The sequence below is a fragment of the Cyprinodon tularosa genome, unplaced genomic scaffold (assembly GCF_016077235.1).
Source record: "Cyprinodon tularosa strain WSP-4 unplaced genomic scaffold, ASM1607723v1 ctg392, whole genome shotgun sequence".
In the NCBI taxonomy this organism is placed as follows: Eukaryota; Metazoa; Chordata; class Actinopteri; order Cyprinodontiformes; family Cyprinodontidae; genus Cyprinodon; species Cyprinodon tularosa.
Window position 1 is genome coordinate 376081 of NW_024039110.1, and position 19950 is coordinate 396030.

General features: G+C 39.0%; 1 protein-coding gene across 1 annotated transcript; it reads left to right on the forward strand.

The window, feature by feature from the left end:
* The first annotated feature begins 8644 nt into the window (after positions 1-8644).
* LOC119791468 (transient receptor potential cation channel subfamily V member 1-like) lies at positions 8645-19404 on the forward strand. The gene is made up of 15 exons (XM_038297588.1): positions 8645-8889; positions 9252-9406; positions 9501-9653; positions 9812-9949; positions 11392-11690; positions 11833-12009; positions 12094-12258; positions 12330-12422; positions 12516-12586; positions 16024-16189; positions 16269-16335; positions 16483-16799; positions 16879-17000; positions 18187-18302; positions 18384-19404. The coding sequence occupies exons 1-15, from the start codon at positions 8645-8647 to the stop codon at positions 18467-18469; spliced, it is 2370 nt and encodes a 789-aa protein (XP_038153516.1). The 3' UTR covers positions 18470-19404.
* The last annotated feature ends 546 nt before the right edge of the window (positions 19405-19950 follow it).

Consider the following 19950-nt stretch of genomic DNA (forward strand, 5'->3'; position numbering starts at 1 on the left):
TACGATTGTTGTAAGGATGACAACTTGTTTTTTTCATGACATGCTCATTAACTTCCTCTGTTAATTTCAAGCAAAAAGAAGCTTTGGAGGGCAGCATATAGGATGCTTATCATGAACTCATCTCACATTATTTTTTAGCTCAAAGAATCAATAGATCCTCTAAAATTACAGGGAATGCAGACGTGTGGAACGTACTGCTGGATCCACTTTAACCGCGTAAAAAAAAACATTTAAGGAAGAAGAATATTTATAGTTTTCTTTGTGGTACAATTGAATCATTTCACAACTCAGACAAACTGAAAATAAAATGAGTCTACTTCTGTTTTCCTCTGTTTTTTTTGTGCTGTGTTGGTGTATAATCTTCATATGATATGGATTCCAAACGCGTGATTTCCCATTTCTCTTGAAAAGGAGAACCAAGACCCACCAATAATGTCTGTAGGTTCTCAGTCTGATTATTTTCTGATAAAGTACCTTTTGGGAGATTATTTTTTACAATATTTTTGTTGTCAAAGAGCTTTAATAGGATTTAATTTGACTCCAAAGAAGAAAATATTTCCCACATCAATGGATGTGTGTAACTGCTACCATGGAAATCTTGTAAATAAACCGCTTTGTTGGTCACCAGGAAGGAAGCATCAAGTCTTAGAGTAGGTCTGTGCCTTTAAGGCAGGAGAGGTGGAACTTTGTGGTATATACAGGTCACAATACATTTGAACATGCCAAAAACAGTTCATCATTGTTTACAGGAACTTTCTCATATATAGCTGTGCTAATAAAATATGTCACTATTTCTGATAAATATGCTGGTGAAGATTCTCAGTCATCCAGGTCATAGTTATTCCAGAAAACTTTTTATGGAATATTTCTGACATTTTTTTCCTCTTGGTTGATATTCAGTCATGATTGGTACAGGTTCCTCCTATATAGTGGAACACCTGCTAAAGATGTACTAAAATGAAAGAAATTCATTTTTTATTGCAGTGCCATAATCTTGCTCTATATCTGCATTGTTTTTATTCAACCTTTAATTTGTGTACATCTAAGAATTACTACAATACATTAATCAAAAATATTTGGCTTGTCATAATGGGCTTGAAAGATCTGACCCACATGCAGAGAACCACTCAGAGACCAATTTTAAAAGTTTAACAGGTTTATTGTAGGTTAGCAAACACTGATGGAGATTGTAACTCTGTGGGGAAACAATGCTGTGGATGACTGATGAACCGGAACCGGAAACTTTGAAGGGAAGATAACAGTGATCAGTTCAGGGACAGTGGGAAAACAGACTTAGGCTTGAATATTGCTATAGAGGCACTTGCTTTCTGGGGGCTCTTGGTTTATCCTTGGATCCAGTTTGTGGGGGTTTAATCAAGAGATGAGGGAACTCGTTGGAGAGCAGACAGGCAGACATACGTTGGACCCAGAGCAGTTAAGGAGAGGACTGTCACTTGGTTTTCCAGGAGTGTACTTGAACAGATCATGTGGAGGTTTTCCCCTTGCTCAGTGAGACTCAGTAAATCCTTCCAGGGGTAGAAGGTCCAGGCTTATCCACTAACACAGGAAGTCTTCCCAATACTGGCAAACACTCTGGCATGGAGGTGGTGACAGCCCGCTGCTCAAGTACTCCTCTGGTAATGACCCAACGTGCCACTGGTGTGCAAGGAGGCCCAACGAGGACAGGGCACCACCTGGTGGTGGAGAGAGGAAAAACACAAAAACAACCCATACAAACTGGAATCCTAACATGGCTAAGTAATGCAGGTGTACAGTTTCTAACACATACTTTCAGCTGATCAGAGATTTGTGTAGGGCTGCATAGTTTAGCAGCGGGTAGCACTGATGCCTTGTAGCAAGAAGGTTCTGGGTTCTAATCCCAGCCCAGGGTCTTTCTACATGGAATTTGCATGTTCTCCCTGTGCATGCGTGGGTTCTCTCCGGGTACTCCGGCTTCCTCCCACAGTCCAAAAACATGAGTGTTAGGTTAATCGAATTCTCTAAATTTTCCTTAGGCGTGTGTGAATGGTGGTTTGTACTGTTTGTTTTTGTGTTGTTCTGCGATGGACTGGCGACCTGTGCAGGGTGTACCCCACCTGTAGTGCTGGTACCCATTAAAGATAGGCACAAGCACCCCTTGCAACCCCAGCAGGGACAAGTGTGACAGAAATGGATGAAGATTTGTGTAACTTTGAATCAGTAACTTAGGTCTTTCTACTTCCAGTTGATAAACATTTGGAGTGAAGAACAAACCCCCTCTTTTCAGCCATTATTCAAAAAACGGGAAAGACAAAACCACATCCCATCAAAATCAAGGTTGATGTTTATTTTCATTAATCAAGAAACAGTTGCAGTAGAAAACAAGTATCCTCTCTATAAAAAGTCAGAATAATATAGGAAGGCGAGAGCTGCAGCATAGAATGGCATCTAGAGGTCACCAAGTCTCCATAACAACCAATAAAAACAATCTTAAACACAGCTGGGTGCGTGACAGCGTAGGCATGGAAGTAATCCTTAAAGTGATCATCAAAAGTTCAAAAGAGACCTTGGGTCTCATCTATAAAGCTTGTGTACAAAACTTTAATTCAACTTGAATCATAGATCAAATCTAACAGACTTGAAACCACGGTGATATTCCTGATCAAATTTGATCATTTCACCATTATATTCCTCGCTGTGATGCCCAACAGTGCAAGTGATACCACAAATCAGCACATAAATGTAACAAGGTGTGTTGCATTCACACTGATTGCTGTAAATGTTTTTAATAGTGTGGTGACACCATTGTCTAACAGAGGTCAAAAAAGGGGAAGAATGGCTGCAAAGTTCCCAAGACATACAATTACATAGTAATGTGGACTTGATACATATGTAATGTATTAATGTTCAGACAACACATGCTTATTCAGATTTTCATTTTTTAAATGTCATTAATTAAAGTTGTTAAACATCCTGGGGTTCCTGGAAACTGGCGCTAATTCCCCCAAATATGATAAAAATAATCAAGAATCAATTCACTGCCTGAGGTATCAGTGCAAAGTGTATTACTGCCTGCCTATGTATATATCATTGTTAAAAAGCTCAGTCCAGACATCAGACTCTAAACATGATGAATACATACTATTTCCTCTTTATTTGTCAGTCCACTACTGTGGCTATGAAACGTTTATCTGGCTCTTTATCTCACTCCCCAAAACATCTATTATTTTTCCAGGTTAAATTGCAAATTTTCAACCTCTTACCTATCATCACCGATGATCATTGGTGATGATAGGTAAGAGGTTGAAAATGTGCAATTTAACCTGGAAAAATAATAGATGTTTAGATGTTCAGATAAGATCGATCAGCTGTCTCATTTAATTTGGCACCTACATTCATGTGGTGCTTTACATGGATCCTTCATGGCTGAATATGGATGTGTAGACGGCCGAACATGAGGTGGAGTCTTGTGTGCAAACTCTGAGGTAGAGATGTGATTTATGAAGTTAAATTAAATGGTTTTGTGTTGGATCATGGTTTCATAATTTAGATTTTTTTTTAAATATGCCATTATTAGGTATTCGGCATAGGAAAACCTGTAGTATGGATCCTATAATCAATGTTTTACAAGACCCCAGGAAAGGTTCTGTAGAAATTCAGTGTCCTCTGCCTGGACTGTACCCTCATCATCGCTTATCACTAATCTGCAGAAACACTTACATGGCTTTGCAGTAGTTGTCTATTGTTTCAGAGGTAGATAAGAATCTGAGTGCAGAGAGCTAGTCCACCACTCTGATGATGGTATTCCCATCTCAACCTTGTGAAAGAAAAGAGCTCTCTGCCTCAAAGGGGTCTTTTAACTCATATGTAAAGTAGAAAACAGCCAATCTTGCCTCATATTTTTACTTACACCTACAGCTAAAACTTGCACATCTGGTCATGACTTTTGGAGTCCATTGCTGAATCTATGAATAGTCACTGCTGCCACCCTCTGGCTTAGGGGGGAGCTGCTTGTTTCCTCTGTAAATCTCTATCATACAATGTTAAAGAATGCTTTAAAAATATTCCTGTATCTGGATTATGATCTCGATCATCACCAAAATTCAATGGATCGTTCCTTGGCATGAGGCACACCTCTGGTAAAACTGTGACTAAAATTTGTTCAAAACCTTTTAAGTTATTCTGTACTTAGACAGACAGACAGAAAGACAAAAACACACACAATCTCACCTAAAAACATAACCTCCTTGGCGGAGGTAACAAATGCCCTGTACTTGTATAATTCTATAACAATTCCAAGGAGAGCATGCTGCATTTGCACGCCGATGGTGGTAAGCTACATTGTAGCCACAGCTGCCCTGGGACACACTGACAGAAGTGAAGACACCAACCCCTTTGAACCAGAACAGCAGGCTAGGACAGTGATCTGTCTTACCCGAGGACAACAACTGAGACAGCAGGAGCTCAACCAGCAACCAACTGGTTACATCACAAAGTCCTACCTACTGGATCACCATCTCCCCAACATAGAAGATGATTACTGATTCAAAAATAAACAGGAATATATCAGACATCATTGATGAAGAAGTGTATGTCATAGAGGGGTATAAATACCACAATGGAGATGCACAGTGAAACACTTTACAGTAGCAATAGCTTCCTGGCAGGCAAAACCGAGGGCCATAAAGCTGTCGTAACTTTTCATAAGGAGAGTGACACATGTAGCAAGTGTTAGTTCAAAAGTTTATCATGTCTTCTTTTTCTTAGACAATTTAGATGGTTTAGTGATTCCACAACTATTTAGTGAATCATTTACAGAGACATCATAGAGTCCATTCTTAGATAGACTTTTTACTGTTGGGTTTGATAACCTCACAGTTGCAAAACCAGAGTCCAGAATCTGGTTTAGATGGCAGGTGAGATCACGACTTAGACAGAGACACACTTTATTGCCATTTTGTATGCACAGGGTGTATACAAAACGAATTTTCGTTGCATACAGTTTCCAACAGTGTTATGGGATTACAGTTGGAGTAAGATAAATACTACAAATATAAAGTGCAGCAGTGATCAGAATATAAAGGAGAAAAAAAAAAAAGTTTAAATGATGGTGCAAAAGGGCGTTGATATGAAAAAGATTCGCTGCAGCGCAAATATGGTGCAAAATGCAGTAGAAACATTTGAGTTGTGTCTTATTTAACAGGATTATAGAAGTTCAGTACATTAGTAGTGCAGATTAATGATGCGAGTGTGAAGCAGAGTCCAGTTTAGAGTTCAACAGTTTAACAGTCTGATGGCAGCAGGGAAAAAGCTGTTGCAGAATCTGCTGGTCCTGCATTGAATGCTGCAAAGCCTCTTCCTAGAGGGCAGCCTATGGTGGGGGTGTGAGGGGTCACTGATGAAGTTACGGACTCGGGACACGCAGCGCTGGGATGAAATGTATTCAATGGAGGGAAGAGGAGCCCCGATGATTCCTATTGTCCTCACCACTCTCCTCTCTCCACACCAGACGTATTGTCGCCACAACATCTGTTTGAGCAGGAAATCATCCGACAAGCAGAGAACCTTTTGTCTGACACACCAAATTCCAAAAAAGTTAAAAAAAAACAATTCACTGGGCTTTCTTTTCCAAGGTTGAAGATGTTTTGCTTCCCATCCAGGAAACCTTTTCAATTCTAAATTTCAGAAATAGTTTGATAGTGGACCCAAAAAAAAAACAAAACATTTTTTTGGCTTAGAAAACATGCAAATTGAACCAGACATATGGGTCCGCCCCTTAGTAACGGGGGTTGTATGGGTTCTTTGTTAGCCTGTAATACCAGATACCTGTCTATGTCTCTGAAAGGGGAGGTTTTTAGAGGGGCGGGGTCTTGTAGAAAAACTGTGGGGTGAGCTGAAGTAGGTGTGGGGTGAGAGGAAGTAGAACTCTGGACTATCTGGAAAAATGTACAAAGAGTAATAGTAAGAAAAACACTGAGTATATGTTTAAAGTGTGGGACATACTGTATAATATAAGACTAGGTATTATCATACTGGGAAAAGGAGCTTTACAGATAATCGGAAACAAGGGGACAATCAACAATACTACCAGTATTTATGTTTGAAAATATACTCGCTAGCTTGGGATTTTTAACCTCACTAAATGATTTCAACCAGTCTCCTTAAAATGAGATTGGATTAAAACATGTATTAAAATTATTCAAAGGCAACAAAAAGTGACAGTTGTATCAGTGGGGTCTTAATCAGCCTGGCTCTGAAATCAGTTTTAGAATTACCCAATCTTTTGTAGTAAAAGATATAACAAAAATAATTTATAGCATGTAAATAATATAATAAATCGTTAAACTGTGCGCTGGTTAGTTTTCTAAAATCAGATTAAAATTGGAAATAAATTATAATTGTGTATATGTATAATGTAAAATAATTATAATTATACATAAGCTTTAGAATCTGGGTGTAAATAAACCTTTTTGTTTATATAAGAGCTGCTCTTTGAGCCTGGTTGAAGTGAAGTGTCTCTAAGCAAGAGGTTAATGAACTAGTATAGCTTAAGTGCTTCTGCAGAAGGAGATAAAATGATCTAAGATGATCAATATTGATACATATGCAGCAAGAGATGGAGGGATGTCTTTTAGCTTGTGATTAAAGATGGCAGTACTACACATCTTTGTCAGTAACATCTATAATGCCTTCTGATGTTACTTAACCAAACCAGGAACCATGCTATGGTTTGTAACCAACATAAATTTTGTGGATTTCTTTTCTTTTTGTGTAGAGCATGCAGGCCATATATAAAGGCTCTAGTCCTCGGCGGGGCTGTATCAAAGACATTTCCTGCATGTTAGCACTTCCTGCTGCTAGCGCCACAAAACCTTAGGATTAAAGAAATAAGTTTCAAATGAATAAATTAATAGCAACAACCTCTTTTGTCACATCATTTATGTAAAGATACTATTACATTAAATTAACATCTTGATTAAATAATCATAGATTAATGTAATCGTTTTTGAATGGATTTACAATCTAAGATGATGATTTGTTTATACAATCCTGTTAATTAATTCCTTGTGGTTTATCCTAATCAAACGTAAGGATGATGCATTCTTATTGTCATGATGTCAAAATTGTCCAAGTTGTAGTCTTGTGGAACCCAAATCTAGAAACTAACCTGGATTTCTACTGTCTGGAAACTATACAGCCAAATGCTAAGTGAACTACACAAACCAAGGTTTAATAGCTTTTTAAGCAGAACAAAGAATCCAAGAATTGTGTTCCCACAGAGTCAAAATTGGTTGTAAAGACATTGAAAAGACGACATTATTTACATCCAAACATCTACATTTGGTTGAAAAGTGAAAGGTGAAACTCTGTAATTAAAACCCTGATTTCAAGGTCTGTTATTGGACTAAAGTGGGACAAAATCCGACCAAACAATGCTCAATTTTCAGCAACTATTTCTGGACTAAATCAAGACTAAAACAGACCAACCAGATTTAGCCTAAAAACCGAAATATAAATGACCTCTGGTGTTTTAGGGGGAGTTGCTCCAGGTGGCAACACATAGAATAGTTCTGCTAGTTTTTTTTTTTTTAATATTCTTTATAAAAGAATTTCAGTTCCTCCGTTTGCGGATCAAAGTTTTCTTTTGTCTGTTTTTTTCCTCCCTGGTTTTGGATGCTGTGGAGCTTAAAATATGTTTGCTGATATCTCCTCAGTTTTGGACATTTGCAATGATGCCTAACTACTAAAATTAAAGCAAGTTTAATATATATATATATTTTTTTACACTTGGAAGCCACTCATTAAAACTCCAGAAGACCCAGTTAAGTAAAAAAAGGAGGCACTGATGATGCAGAGGAGGAACAAGGAGAAGAGGGAGGAGGAAGAAATTCAAGACATCTCTTTTATCAGTTATTATTGTCAACTTGAAAACTTTTGGAAACAAGTTAGATGAAGGAGACAATTCCAGTGATAATAAAGACTTCCTGCATTTTTCTGGTACCAAAAGAAACTTAACTAACGGTCCTCAGAGGCCTGACCTGTTTCTCTGACATCCTGTTGTGACACCCAAGTAAGCAAACAAGCAGCTATCAGGGCCCCTGAAGTTTGCTTATCTCCATGCTGTTGGAGTTAAAGATGCCATCATAGCAGTAAGATGATGCTTATCTTCTATAAATCTGTTGTGGAGAGTTTGATCTCTTCTGCCATCATCCGCTGGGGTAACAGCATCAGATCGATTTAGCATAAAGAAGCTCTATAAACTGATAAAGAATGCCAGTTCTGTTCTAGGAACTTCTTAACATTTTCTGGAGACTGCATATAATGAAGAACATTCTGGATAACCTTGAACATCCTCTCCAGACTATTAAATAACAAAACGTTGTCATCAGGCAAAATCTTCTCCAGATCTAGTGCAAGGCAGACCACTATAGGAAATCCTTCCTGCCTACAGCTATAAACATCTACAACAAAGTGTTGAAAAAAAATATAACATACTACAACATTTCATTTCCATATGGGATAAATAATGTATTTTTGAACTGAAAGGAATTTAATTGTACAGCAGTCATCAAAGAACAGTATATGTTTCATAATATTGAAGAGGAGTTCACTCAAATGTTTATGCTTGTTTAATTGGAGACTTATTGAATGATAAATACTTTTCATGTATTATTGTAGACTGGCAGCATTACAGGTGAAGATGAGTAAGTCACAGATTTCGGACTTCCATCTGGAGACGGATGACAGAACAGAGGAAGAAAGATCAATGCAGAAGGCACCAAAGAAGGATGGTTTAGCTTCTGCTTTAGGTATGGACAAAGAGGAGCCCAAGGCCCCAATGGACACTGATTACCAAGAGGACATGGAGCCCCGAAAGCCTGAAATTCGATTCAATCTTAACTTTGATAAGTGAGTGTCTGCATTCAGATAATAACATATTTATGCATTTGTTTACCTTCAAATTACAAGGGGTTCTACATGCTATCAAACCTGCTGATTTGAATAGACTTATAGGCAGTTAGATCCACAGTAAACCCTGCAATGGGATCTAAGCACAACTCCACGACTTCCTGAACTTAAGGCAGCTCTTTTCTTTCCTTTCTTTCTCTACTGGAAGAACTGAATAATCAACGTTTGCCTGACCTCAGTAACCATGGCCAGACAAACCTAGATTAATCAGTTCATCCAGTTCAGCAAACCAAAGGACTGCCTTAAGTTCAGGAAGTAGAGGAATTGTGCATAGAGCCCATTGCAACACCTTTTGTTTCCAGAGGGATTCGAGGTGAGCCACCAGAACAAAAGAGGGATAGCTCCACTTTTACCATCGAGCGATTATTTGAAGCAGTTGCCAGCAGGGACCCTGAGAAACTGGACGGCCTGTACGAGTACTTGCATCGGAGCATGAAGAAACTCTCTGACTCTTTATGTAAGTGAGAGAGCAGCTATGATGCAGCAGGTGTCCCAAACTGATTAAAGGAGATCTGAGTTCTGATTCCCCCATCTAACGGTTGCATCTACAGATCAGTCATATGGCAAAACCGCCCTGATGAAGGCTCTCATGCACTTCAAAGATGGCAAAAACCAAACCATAGATGTGCTGATCAACATTTCAGAGAGGATTGGTGACATTAAAGAGTTTGTGAATGCAGCCTACACCAATAGCTACTACAAAGGTCAATTTCCCTCTGAATGAAGCTTAAATTTGCCAGTCTGCTTTCTCTTTCAATATTCTGCTATTTTAATAGCAGTAGCAAGTAATAATATGTTATTACCTTAAATTTTTTCTGCAACAACAAAACAATAACCATACGCTTTCCCTGGGTTCTCATAGGTCAGACTGCTCTTCATATAGCCATTGAGAGAAGGAGTATTTACTATGTGAAACTACTGGTCAGCAAAGGTGCAGATGTTCATGCTAAAGCATGTGGAAAGTTCTTTCAGCCACATGATGGACCCAACTTCTACTTTGGTGAGTTTTTGTTCTCTCTCAGTACGAAACATTACAATGCAAAGGTGTTAGTTTATGGACCTTTCTTGTTCATAAGAAATACAACATACACAGATCCAAGAGAAGCATTCAAATTAATTTCTTCCAATCTTGAGTGGTAGTTACTAACTTATGTCGGGAGCAGATGTGACATCACAAAATGTGAAACCAAGCAAGGTTCTAGCATCATCCTGCCTGAAAAATTTATAAATTTTTTTTGTGTTTAATCGGAAAAGATGAACCTGGTCTAAATTAGATGATTTATTGGTACAGAGAAGGGTTGGTTTTGGGGCCATTCAAGACTCAATGTTAGCCTACCATATGCATAAAAAATACATTTTAGGTTTTGATCTCTGGAATCATGTGATGTGGGAATAGCAAAGTGTGTCAAACATCAGATTTGATGGTAGCTTATCTTCATCATTTTACTAGCATTTTCTGACTATATGATTTTTCTTTCCAGTTCACAATTTGGGTGAATAATGAAAACTTTTTAAATACTAAGTGCATTTAAGATGTCAGTGCACTGCTTTGCATGTCAATCAGTAGAAAAATGCATCATCTCTAGGTTTTTTTCATCTGTTCAGAGTTGTCAAGGTTTTCTGAGTGTGTGTGCAGAATGTAATCAACCACAGTACACACTGTTCCAACTGTTAGCAACCTAGCAAACAATTATTGTATTAGTTAGGATACTCAACTCTGTTGCTTCATTTACCACCCATCAACCAAATCACTTCTCTTTCATCCAAGTGTTACAGTTGGAACCTGATTCCTTAAACATATGAATGGGTCTTAACTCATGACAATGATCCCAAACACAGAAAACTAGTTTACTAGAGGCCAACAGAAAACAAGCCAATCAGAAACCTCCATTCTGCCAGGAAGAATGGTCAAATTTCCAGTTAAAACTATGGCAGAAAATTATTGATGAAAGTTTGTGGTTGAACTTGCTAAGAAACAGTTAATCACAAATAAGTAAAGAAAAGGCTTTGTAAGACTTTATGAATGGAAATTTCAATGCCCTTTCAATACTAAGCTGCTGCTCATTCACTGTCTGAAAGCTGTATAAATAAAATTGTGTATACAAAATGACAGTAAAGTTTGTCTAAGTCTAAGTAGAGGTGTACTTGTATTGACCGCTTGGGAAAACAGTCAACATGAAATTCGGTCTGCCGGGTAATTGCTTTTAAACTTTGTTACAGGTCTCTGCCTACTTTCAAAAAAATCAAAAACTAAAGACCATTAGTACCTAAAAATAATGTCTAATTTCATAGTGTTGTTGTATATTTCCCTTTCTATTGTTTGCTTGTCTAAATGTCCCACCAGATCCCCACATTCCTTGTATCTGTAAAAACACTACCTGGCAAAAATTTCTGAATCTAAATCTGATGGTTAAAATATAATTGAAAATATTTGAATTTTAGGTGAGCTGCCATTGTCTCTAGCAGCCTGCACAAACCAGCCTGACATAGTGGACTACCTCATGGAGAATGAGTATCTACGAGCAGATGCCACGATGACTGACTCTCACGGCAACACAGTGCTGCATGCTCTGATGTTTGTGGCCGACAACACAAAGGAGAACACAGAGTTTATTGCAGCCATTTATGACCGTATCCTAAAGAACAATGCCCGACTGTATCCTAAGATAAACCTGGAGGAGAAAGAGAACAAGGACGGTCTAACACCTCTCAAACTGGCTGCCAAGTTGGGCAAAAATGGGGTAAGAGTTTAGTCTTTATGAGTGAGAGTACTTTGGTTGGAGGTGGCAGGTCTGAGTGGATTGGAACCAATTTGGTCTCATGAGATGTATCTGCATTCTCACTTTGACAGTTTCTAACTTCTCTTCTCTTGTTTGTCTGCAGATTTTTTCTCACATTCTTCAAAGAGAATTTCAAGAGAATCACTTCAAGCACCTATCCCGTAAATTCACTGAGTGGGTTTACGGACCTGTCCACAGTTCCCTGTATGACCTGTCCTCTGTGGACTCATTCGAGAAAAACTCTGTCTTGGAAATTATAATCTATGGCAGTGACATTCCGGTAAATCCCAGCTTTGTTGTTGCAATCCCACATTTGGAATATTTTAATCTATACCTTAAATCATAATATTGTGTCTCTTCTTAGAATCGTCACGCGATGCTGGAGACCGAGCTGCTTAGCGACCTGCTGGAGGATAAGTGGAAGAAGTTTGGAGGGAGAATGTTTTTTGTCAACTTCCTGATCTACCTTGTGTACCTTTCCATCTTTACTGGTGTAGCCTACAACAAAAGAAAGTTTCAAGATTTAAATGTAAACAGCTTAAAACATGGTTTAACAGGCCGGAGAGAAGCTTGTCCTGATGCCTCATCTGTGTTCCACAGGTTTGGTTTCATGAGGACAAAATGTCGAGTTTCCTGTATGCTTCAGGCATGCTGTTTACATTAATAGCAAACTGCTATTTCTTCATCACTGGGGTATGTAAGCTGCATTTTTATCCAGCAGTCTATGCTGTGAACAATGTTATGTTATGTTCATTGGAAACTTTAAAAACTCCTTAACCCCTTCAGATCTTGGACATGAAGAGAAAGCGGCCAAAGACACAGAGCCTGATGATTGATGGATATTATGAGATTCTCTTGTAAGTAGATTTCCTCTGACATTATTTGGTTACAGGTATGGTCAAGAGTTGTTTCAGATTGATTACCACAATTTCCCTGCGTTTTAGAATTGAGCAGCTTAAGGTGGTCGCATGTTGGAATAGCCCTGCTAGATTGACTCTGATATTTTTTGCCTCTGGTGTTGGATGCTATGAAACTGAAGGATTTAATCTGGTCTTTTTCCTTTTTCAACACTTGGTATGATGTATAACCATCATAACCAGAGCAAGTAGATTTTTTTACACCGAAGGGCAGCTCATTAACATCTCTTAGGCTGAAATAATACTTCAACTACTTCCAAAGTATCAGCTAAGTTCAAAAGAATAGGCCAGGGATGCAGAGAAGGAGGAAGAAGAGAGAGGACCAGAACATTTAAGCATCTCTTCCATCAATCATTATAGGGATGTGAGATCTTTAGGAAACAAGTTAGAAGAACTCCAAGCCCCAGCATGGATGCAGCCAGAGTATCAGTAATACAGAATTATTTGTTTTAATGGCTGCAGGATAATTTCATAGACTCCAGTGTCTCTCTGCCAGGCTTTCTCACCCTACAAGCAGACAGAGATTTAAAGAAGACTAGAAAAATCAAGTGAGGTGGAATGGTAGTGCTCATGAACAACAGATGCTTTCATCCAGTAGCTGTTACTGCGAAGATTCTTCACTGCAGCCCAGATATTGAACCATTGGCACTTGGTTTTTGGCCATATTATTTGCCCAAAGAATTTACCGGTGTTCTGTTGGCAACAGTTTACATTCCACCTTCTGCAATTGTTGACATTGCATGTGATTTAATCACTCCTGTTGGTGCTAAGCTACACAACTGCCAAATGCATTTGTGGCAATAACAGGTGATTTTAATTACCGGTACTTTTCACTCTCTGCTACGCTGCCAATGTAACAGTTTGTAAGCCGCTGTACCGGAGAAAAATGAAGCCTTGGACTTGTTTTATCCAAATTTCAAGGTTACATCTCTAAAGTAAGATGCCTTCTTGAGAAATCAGATCATAGTCTTGTTGTTTTTTTCAGAATATAAGCTAATATATAAGAGACAAGCTGCATTTAAAAGAACTTTAAGAGGAGAGGATCACAGGAAGCTGATGAAACTCTGCAAATTGCCTAAAGACTACAGACTGGGATGCACTGTGTCTTCTACAGGGAGATAACATCAGTGCACTGAGTGTGCACTGAGTGTGCGACTGACTACATGAACGTCTGTATGGATAACACCATAGGAAAGGAACAAGTTGAATTCTATTAAAATCATGCGTGAGTAAGTAGAGATACTTCCTAGGAAAGCTTAGGTCCTTCGGTGTGTGCAGCAATATGTTACATATCTTCTATAGGTCTGTTTAGTCTGCAATCTCTTCTGCCATCATCTACTGGGGCAACAGCATCAAAGCAAATTACCTAAAGATGCTCAACAAACTTATAAAGGAAGCCAGCTGTGTTCTAGGAACTCCTCTAGAACCTCTGGATAGGATTTCATATAGAAGAGTTCTTCATAAAGTCAAGAACATTATGGACAACAGTTAGCATCCTCTTCATCAGACTGTTAAACAACAACAGAGTCTTCAGTAAGAAGCTTATTACTGGCAGATCCGGTGCAAGACAGCGCTACAGAAGGTCCTTCCTGCTTACAGCTATCAACAATTATAACATCTTATTGAAAATTGCCTATGAATAACTGCATCATTAAATTTCCCTTTGGGGTTTTTTTTATTTTTTATTTAACTGAACTGAACTTATCTCCTCCAATAGGGGGTTTTCAGTGACGTCACTGGCCAGCTTCCGGTCCGCCATCTTGGGTGGCATATTATCGTATATCATATATATCATGTCGCGAATGGATAAGTACGCCAGCACGCTAGAGCCACCAGATCATGGAACATATCTGAGGAAATGTTCTGTGATCGACCATATGGACCCCTATGCCCTCCACGGTGCCTTGTTTAGCACTAATCCAGATGATTGGCCAAATGTAGAGCACGGCGACATAGTTCATTACATGGTGTTCAGTGAAAACCCTCTGCACACTCTTGAGGAAATGAGAGCGTACAAGGGTCTAGAGGCTCACAACCAGTTCACATCTGGTTGGGTACGAGATGTCGAAGTGATGTACATGAAGGAAATCGCCATCATACGTGGATGTGTGAGTTTTAATAAGAGGGTAAAAATTTAAACAATCCGACGCAGGGCTCGCTATGCTAGGTGGCTAGCGGCCGGCGGTGCGCGAACACGCTTGGCTACAAGTCCTTGGAGTCTCATGTGCAGTTTACGAATGGATGGGTTCAGGAGCTGCAGCTCATAAAGCCAGCAAACAGTGCTAACCGTTAGTGCTAACAACCACTCAGGCATGTAATGTACTTTTAACTAGCTGCTATGTGTTTCAAAGGTTTGGTTAGTAACTTTAACTGCCAAACCTCCCTAAACCCTCCGGGTTTCTCACATATTTGAGCCTTTTCCTGCTGGTTGATATCAAGTTAAGGTGAAATTAATCAAATTAAAACACGGCTGAGAGAGGGAGTCCAGTACACGGTGGTCATAGGCAGTAGTCTGAGTAGCGGCGGCGGAGGCAGTCAACATTGCGGCCACGGAAAGTAATACGTCATGACACCCAAGCCCTATTATTAATATATTCTTACATGTTTTAAATGCTTGACAGTTAATTACCTGTGACAAAGTGAGCACTGCAGACTCTGGCGTATTCCAGCTTAACACTGTCCAAATCGGACCTGGATATCCGTGTCAGCCATAGGTGACGGCGTTGTTCAGATAGCTGTTTTGTTTTTTCACAATGATTCACGATTACGGCTGGTATGCGATAGAAAGAGCGTTGATCTCCACCTCCACGGGCCGTGCAACCAACAATTAAACATGTTTTCACCATTTTTCACTGTCAATACTGCCTAAGGCGTCATACAATGCAGGGTCAACGGTGCGAAACGACTGCCACCCAATATGGCGGACGCGCTGAGTAGTCACGTGAGCGTGACGTCACCTGAAAACCCCCTATTGAATCTGCCTATCTTCCCTGTACCTGCTTGAGAACAGCATCACACAACATAAAGCTGTTTATGAGGCCTTTACAGAACAGCTATTTATACTTAAATCAAATCACACATAGGCAGACATTGATAACTCATTCAGCCACTTTTGAACAGATTATGTATTAAGATATAAAAAGAAGGCTAGTTAACATGCACAACTCATCTGTGACAGATATTCATAGGAAAACATAATTTAAAAACAGAGTACTCTGTTTTATTGCATAAAAGCCCAACATCACTGTATATATTTCAGTTTGTTGTGAAAGAGAAATGTGAAAATGTTCTCTAGATATAAATATTTTTATAGAGCATGGTTAATACAGGTTAACATGGGTCCCTCTGGGTCAGTCTAACATCCATGTTGTTCACAGTTTTGCGCAAGGCCTCCTTTTCCTGATCTCCACCATTCTATATGTGGCGGACAGGGATGAATACCTGGGCTTCCTGGTGATATGTATAGCTCTCAGCTGGGTGAACGTGCTCTACTACTCCAGGGGCGACAGACACATGGGCGTCTACAGCGTCATGATACAGAAGGTAGGGTTCCATTCAGCTGCAGTTAGCATCCCAGAGGACACTTTGTTCTAAGGCCTTCTAACTTCTGTTTTCTTTGCAGATGATCCTCAGTGATATCCTGCACTTTCTTTTTGTTTACCTCGTTTATCTCTTTGGATTCTCAGCAGGTATTTTATCTTAGCTCAAACTAATTTAGAGTTAACCACTCCAGGATTTTTACCCCAGCTTTGCATTACAGAAAAACTGTATTTTCATATTAGAAACCAGGACTGTTTAAATACAATATTAAAGCAACATTGTGTTTCCTGTTCTAGCTGTGGTAACACTGCTGGTAGAGCCAGAGCAGCCAGCGACAGGGAAGGGACTTTTTGGAACCATTGCACCTAATTCAGAGTGTGTCAAACCCACCTATAGAAACTTCTCATACACCACCCTGGAGCTCTTCAAGTTCACCATAGGGATGGGAGATATCGACTTTACCAATGATTACAAGTACATGGAGGTCTTCTACATCCTGCTTATTGGCTACATCATTCTCACCTACATCCTGCTGCTCAACATGCTCATAGCCCTCATGAACCGCACTGTGGAAAACATCACGGAGGAGAGCAACAGCATTTGGAAGCTGCAGGTGAGCAAAGCTGTCCTTGACAGTAATTATAAAAAGGAATGAGGTTTAAATAAGTTACTGATACCCTAACCCTCTCCAGAGGGCCGTCACAATTCTGGACATGGAGAAAAGGCTCCCCTCATGTTTGAAAGAGAGTTTACGCTCTGGGGTGGAGAAGAAGCTTGGCCCCGCTCTTGGAGATGATCGCCGAAGGTTTTTCAGGTCTGCCTCTCTAATGATTCCTTAAGAAAACAACACTCTAATTGGCTTCGTTCTTTTCACTTTGTCATGAGTATTTTTGTATGAAGAAAGAAAACCTGATATGGTTGACTTACAAGTCATGTTTTGTTATAATGGTGCATTAGAGGCTATAGATGAGATACATTAGTTATATTAAACATAAAGGCCCTCCAAAGTCCGGAAGTTCATTAATGTAATATGAGATAACTGTCGGGGAGGGCAAGAATGGAATAGAACTTAATGGAATACCTGAGAATATAAATATACAGTGTGAGCTAAATGGGAATGAAGTGAAGATGTGATGAATCTATCAGAAATCCTGGGTATTTTTAGCCAAAGCAATTTGCACAACAGTGACAGCAGAGAAACAAAAGTAGAGAAAAAATTAACAGACCCTTTCAAAGAGAGCAGAGATCCACCAAATCATTAAAAATCACTGGAGTTAAAGCTCAGACTTCGCTAACCCAATTCAACTTGTGTTAAAGAAACAAATATTTTGCATTAAAACCTAGAGAAATAAAAAAAAAGAATGAACCCTTAGGATGATTTAGAGAAGCTAATAATCTTTACATGCATGTTTTGGGGCCAATATTCACAGAAATAATGGCTGTGATCATGAACCAAAGGTCATTTTTGCTGGAAACAGACAGCATGCAGCCCTAATGAATAGTTTTCAATGTATTTTAATTCTTTACAAAAGCTTCATTTCAGTCTGAACAGCTTTATTAATGGTGGTCTGTGTAGATGATAAGGATTATAGTCTCTCCTCTAACCTGGTGAACATTTTGGGTCCAATGTTTCAATGGTTTATTCCCTAGATTGCTCACCATCTTGCTAGTATGCTGAGTTTTCGCTTTTGTGCACAGTAGTTGGCCTCCTTTTACAGTTTAATCTTTTTATATTTTCTTTTCAGTGAAATGAAAATAATTTGCCCGTAAACTGGTTCACACTGTGCCTAATCTAAAAAGGGAAACCTCAGCAAGAACTAATCAGAGGGCAGAGACAGAGGTCTCCTTGTCCTGTTTAGGGTTTAAAGAAAATACAGCTGTGTGATCAGGGCTGATGGATTCATGGTTTATTGTTTTTTTGGTTTGTTTTCCCATTAAACACCATCTGAGAGTCACACAGTAGAAATTGAAGGAAGCATGTGCTTGTTCTGTCCTTTAAGGGTTGAGAGTGTGAACTGGAACAAGTGGAACACTAACTTGGTCAACATCAGCGAGGATCCAGGATGCTTTGAGCGGATCCACCAGCTTGACGTTCCAACTGGGAGATATAACAGAGGTTCAGAAATATGAAGCAGTCTCATCTCTCCAAGACGTTAAACTGATTCAAATCCTGTAACATTTCCTCTTCTTTCCACAGAGAGGAGCTGGAGGGGCTTTTTCATGGAAAGCAGAAGAAGGAGGATGCCGTCAACCTCCACTGAAATGAGGCCCCTAAATATCTGAAGATGGATGGGGCTAAACACATGAAGATACTAGAGGAAAATCTGTTTAAGGATGCAGAAGAGAGAGTTTGATAGAAGTTTCCCTTCCCAGTTGGACAACAGCTCAAAACATCTCGCCAGATGAACCACAAAATGTTTTATATCAAAGCATATTCATGTGTTAGAATTACCAATTTAAATTCCAGACATAAACCAATTGAGAATCTGTGATGGAAAAAGTGTTTTTTTCCATCCAATGAAAAAGTGTCAGACTAGATTTACATGAAGCTGTTGTAGAGCTGGAGAGATCCTTCAGGAATAAACTGCTGCACCTTAGGTCCACTAAGCAGCATTATAGCAGATCCTTCCTTCCAGCAACCATTTAGGCTTCAGCAAATTGCTTATAGCAAGCTAAATAAGCTGCTTACATCTCTGCTGTTAATTCCATGTTTTCTAGTTTCCTTGTAAATAGTCTAATGCCGTTTTTTATGTCTACTTCGTTACTTTTTTTAATTATCACATTCAAAATTCAAATTGCATTGATTTGAGCATCTAGTTTTTCATAATCATTCAGTTTTTTCTGTTATAAACTAAATCTTTTTTTCAAGAGAGTGCTGGTCAAGAATGGCAGCAGGACATAAACAATTATATATGTCCCTACTGTGGAACAATACAGGGTTATTCAAATCATCTTAGTTTGTATGTAAGTTACTCTATAATAATTTTATATTTCTCACAATTGGTGTTTTTGTCTTAAACTAGCTTTTGTGGCCAAAAGCGTTTTTATCAAGTATTGGTGTTTAACTTGCAAGCATGCATTCAGATGATCAGAAATCTCTCCACTGTTAGGGGATCCAAATACCTCGTGAATAACTCAGTTGATTTAATCTAGAAATACTGTATTTTTTATACTATTGCAAAACATGATTCTCATATAATAAAACTTTTAAACAGGAATATGTTTATTTTTATTTTTTAGGACCGTTCATTTATACGGATCCTGGATGACCAATGAGATTGATTTCAGTTAATTTTATGGTAAATGTCTTCCATATTGCTCCTTTCAATCAGAGATTACAGCATCAGGTAGCATATTCTCAGTCATTTTCTCTCAATGATGAGTCTGGAATGCAAAGCATTTTTAACCCACTTCCATAGAGAAAACGACAAAGAATAGTATATCTCCAACAAATAGGCTTAAAAGTGGTTTCTCTCGGGGGGAAAAATGTGAAAGCATTCCTCTCAAAGCTGAGGGGCCTTTTTTATGCAGTCCAGTGAGACAAGGATTGTTCAGACTCATACTTTTGAGAAACTCATTGTGCAGCACAGGGGAGCTGTGGCCAAAATTCAGCTGCACAACTGCATCTCAAAAACAAAGGACATACCTTTGGCGACCCAAAGGTTCAGAGTTTGGACAGAGAGAACAGATAGTTGGAAGGAGGGGTGAAGGAAGCCATCTTTGTTAAAAGAAAAAAAGCCATCAGTGAGCACTGCAGTTTCAGC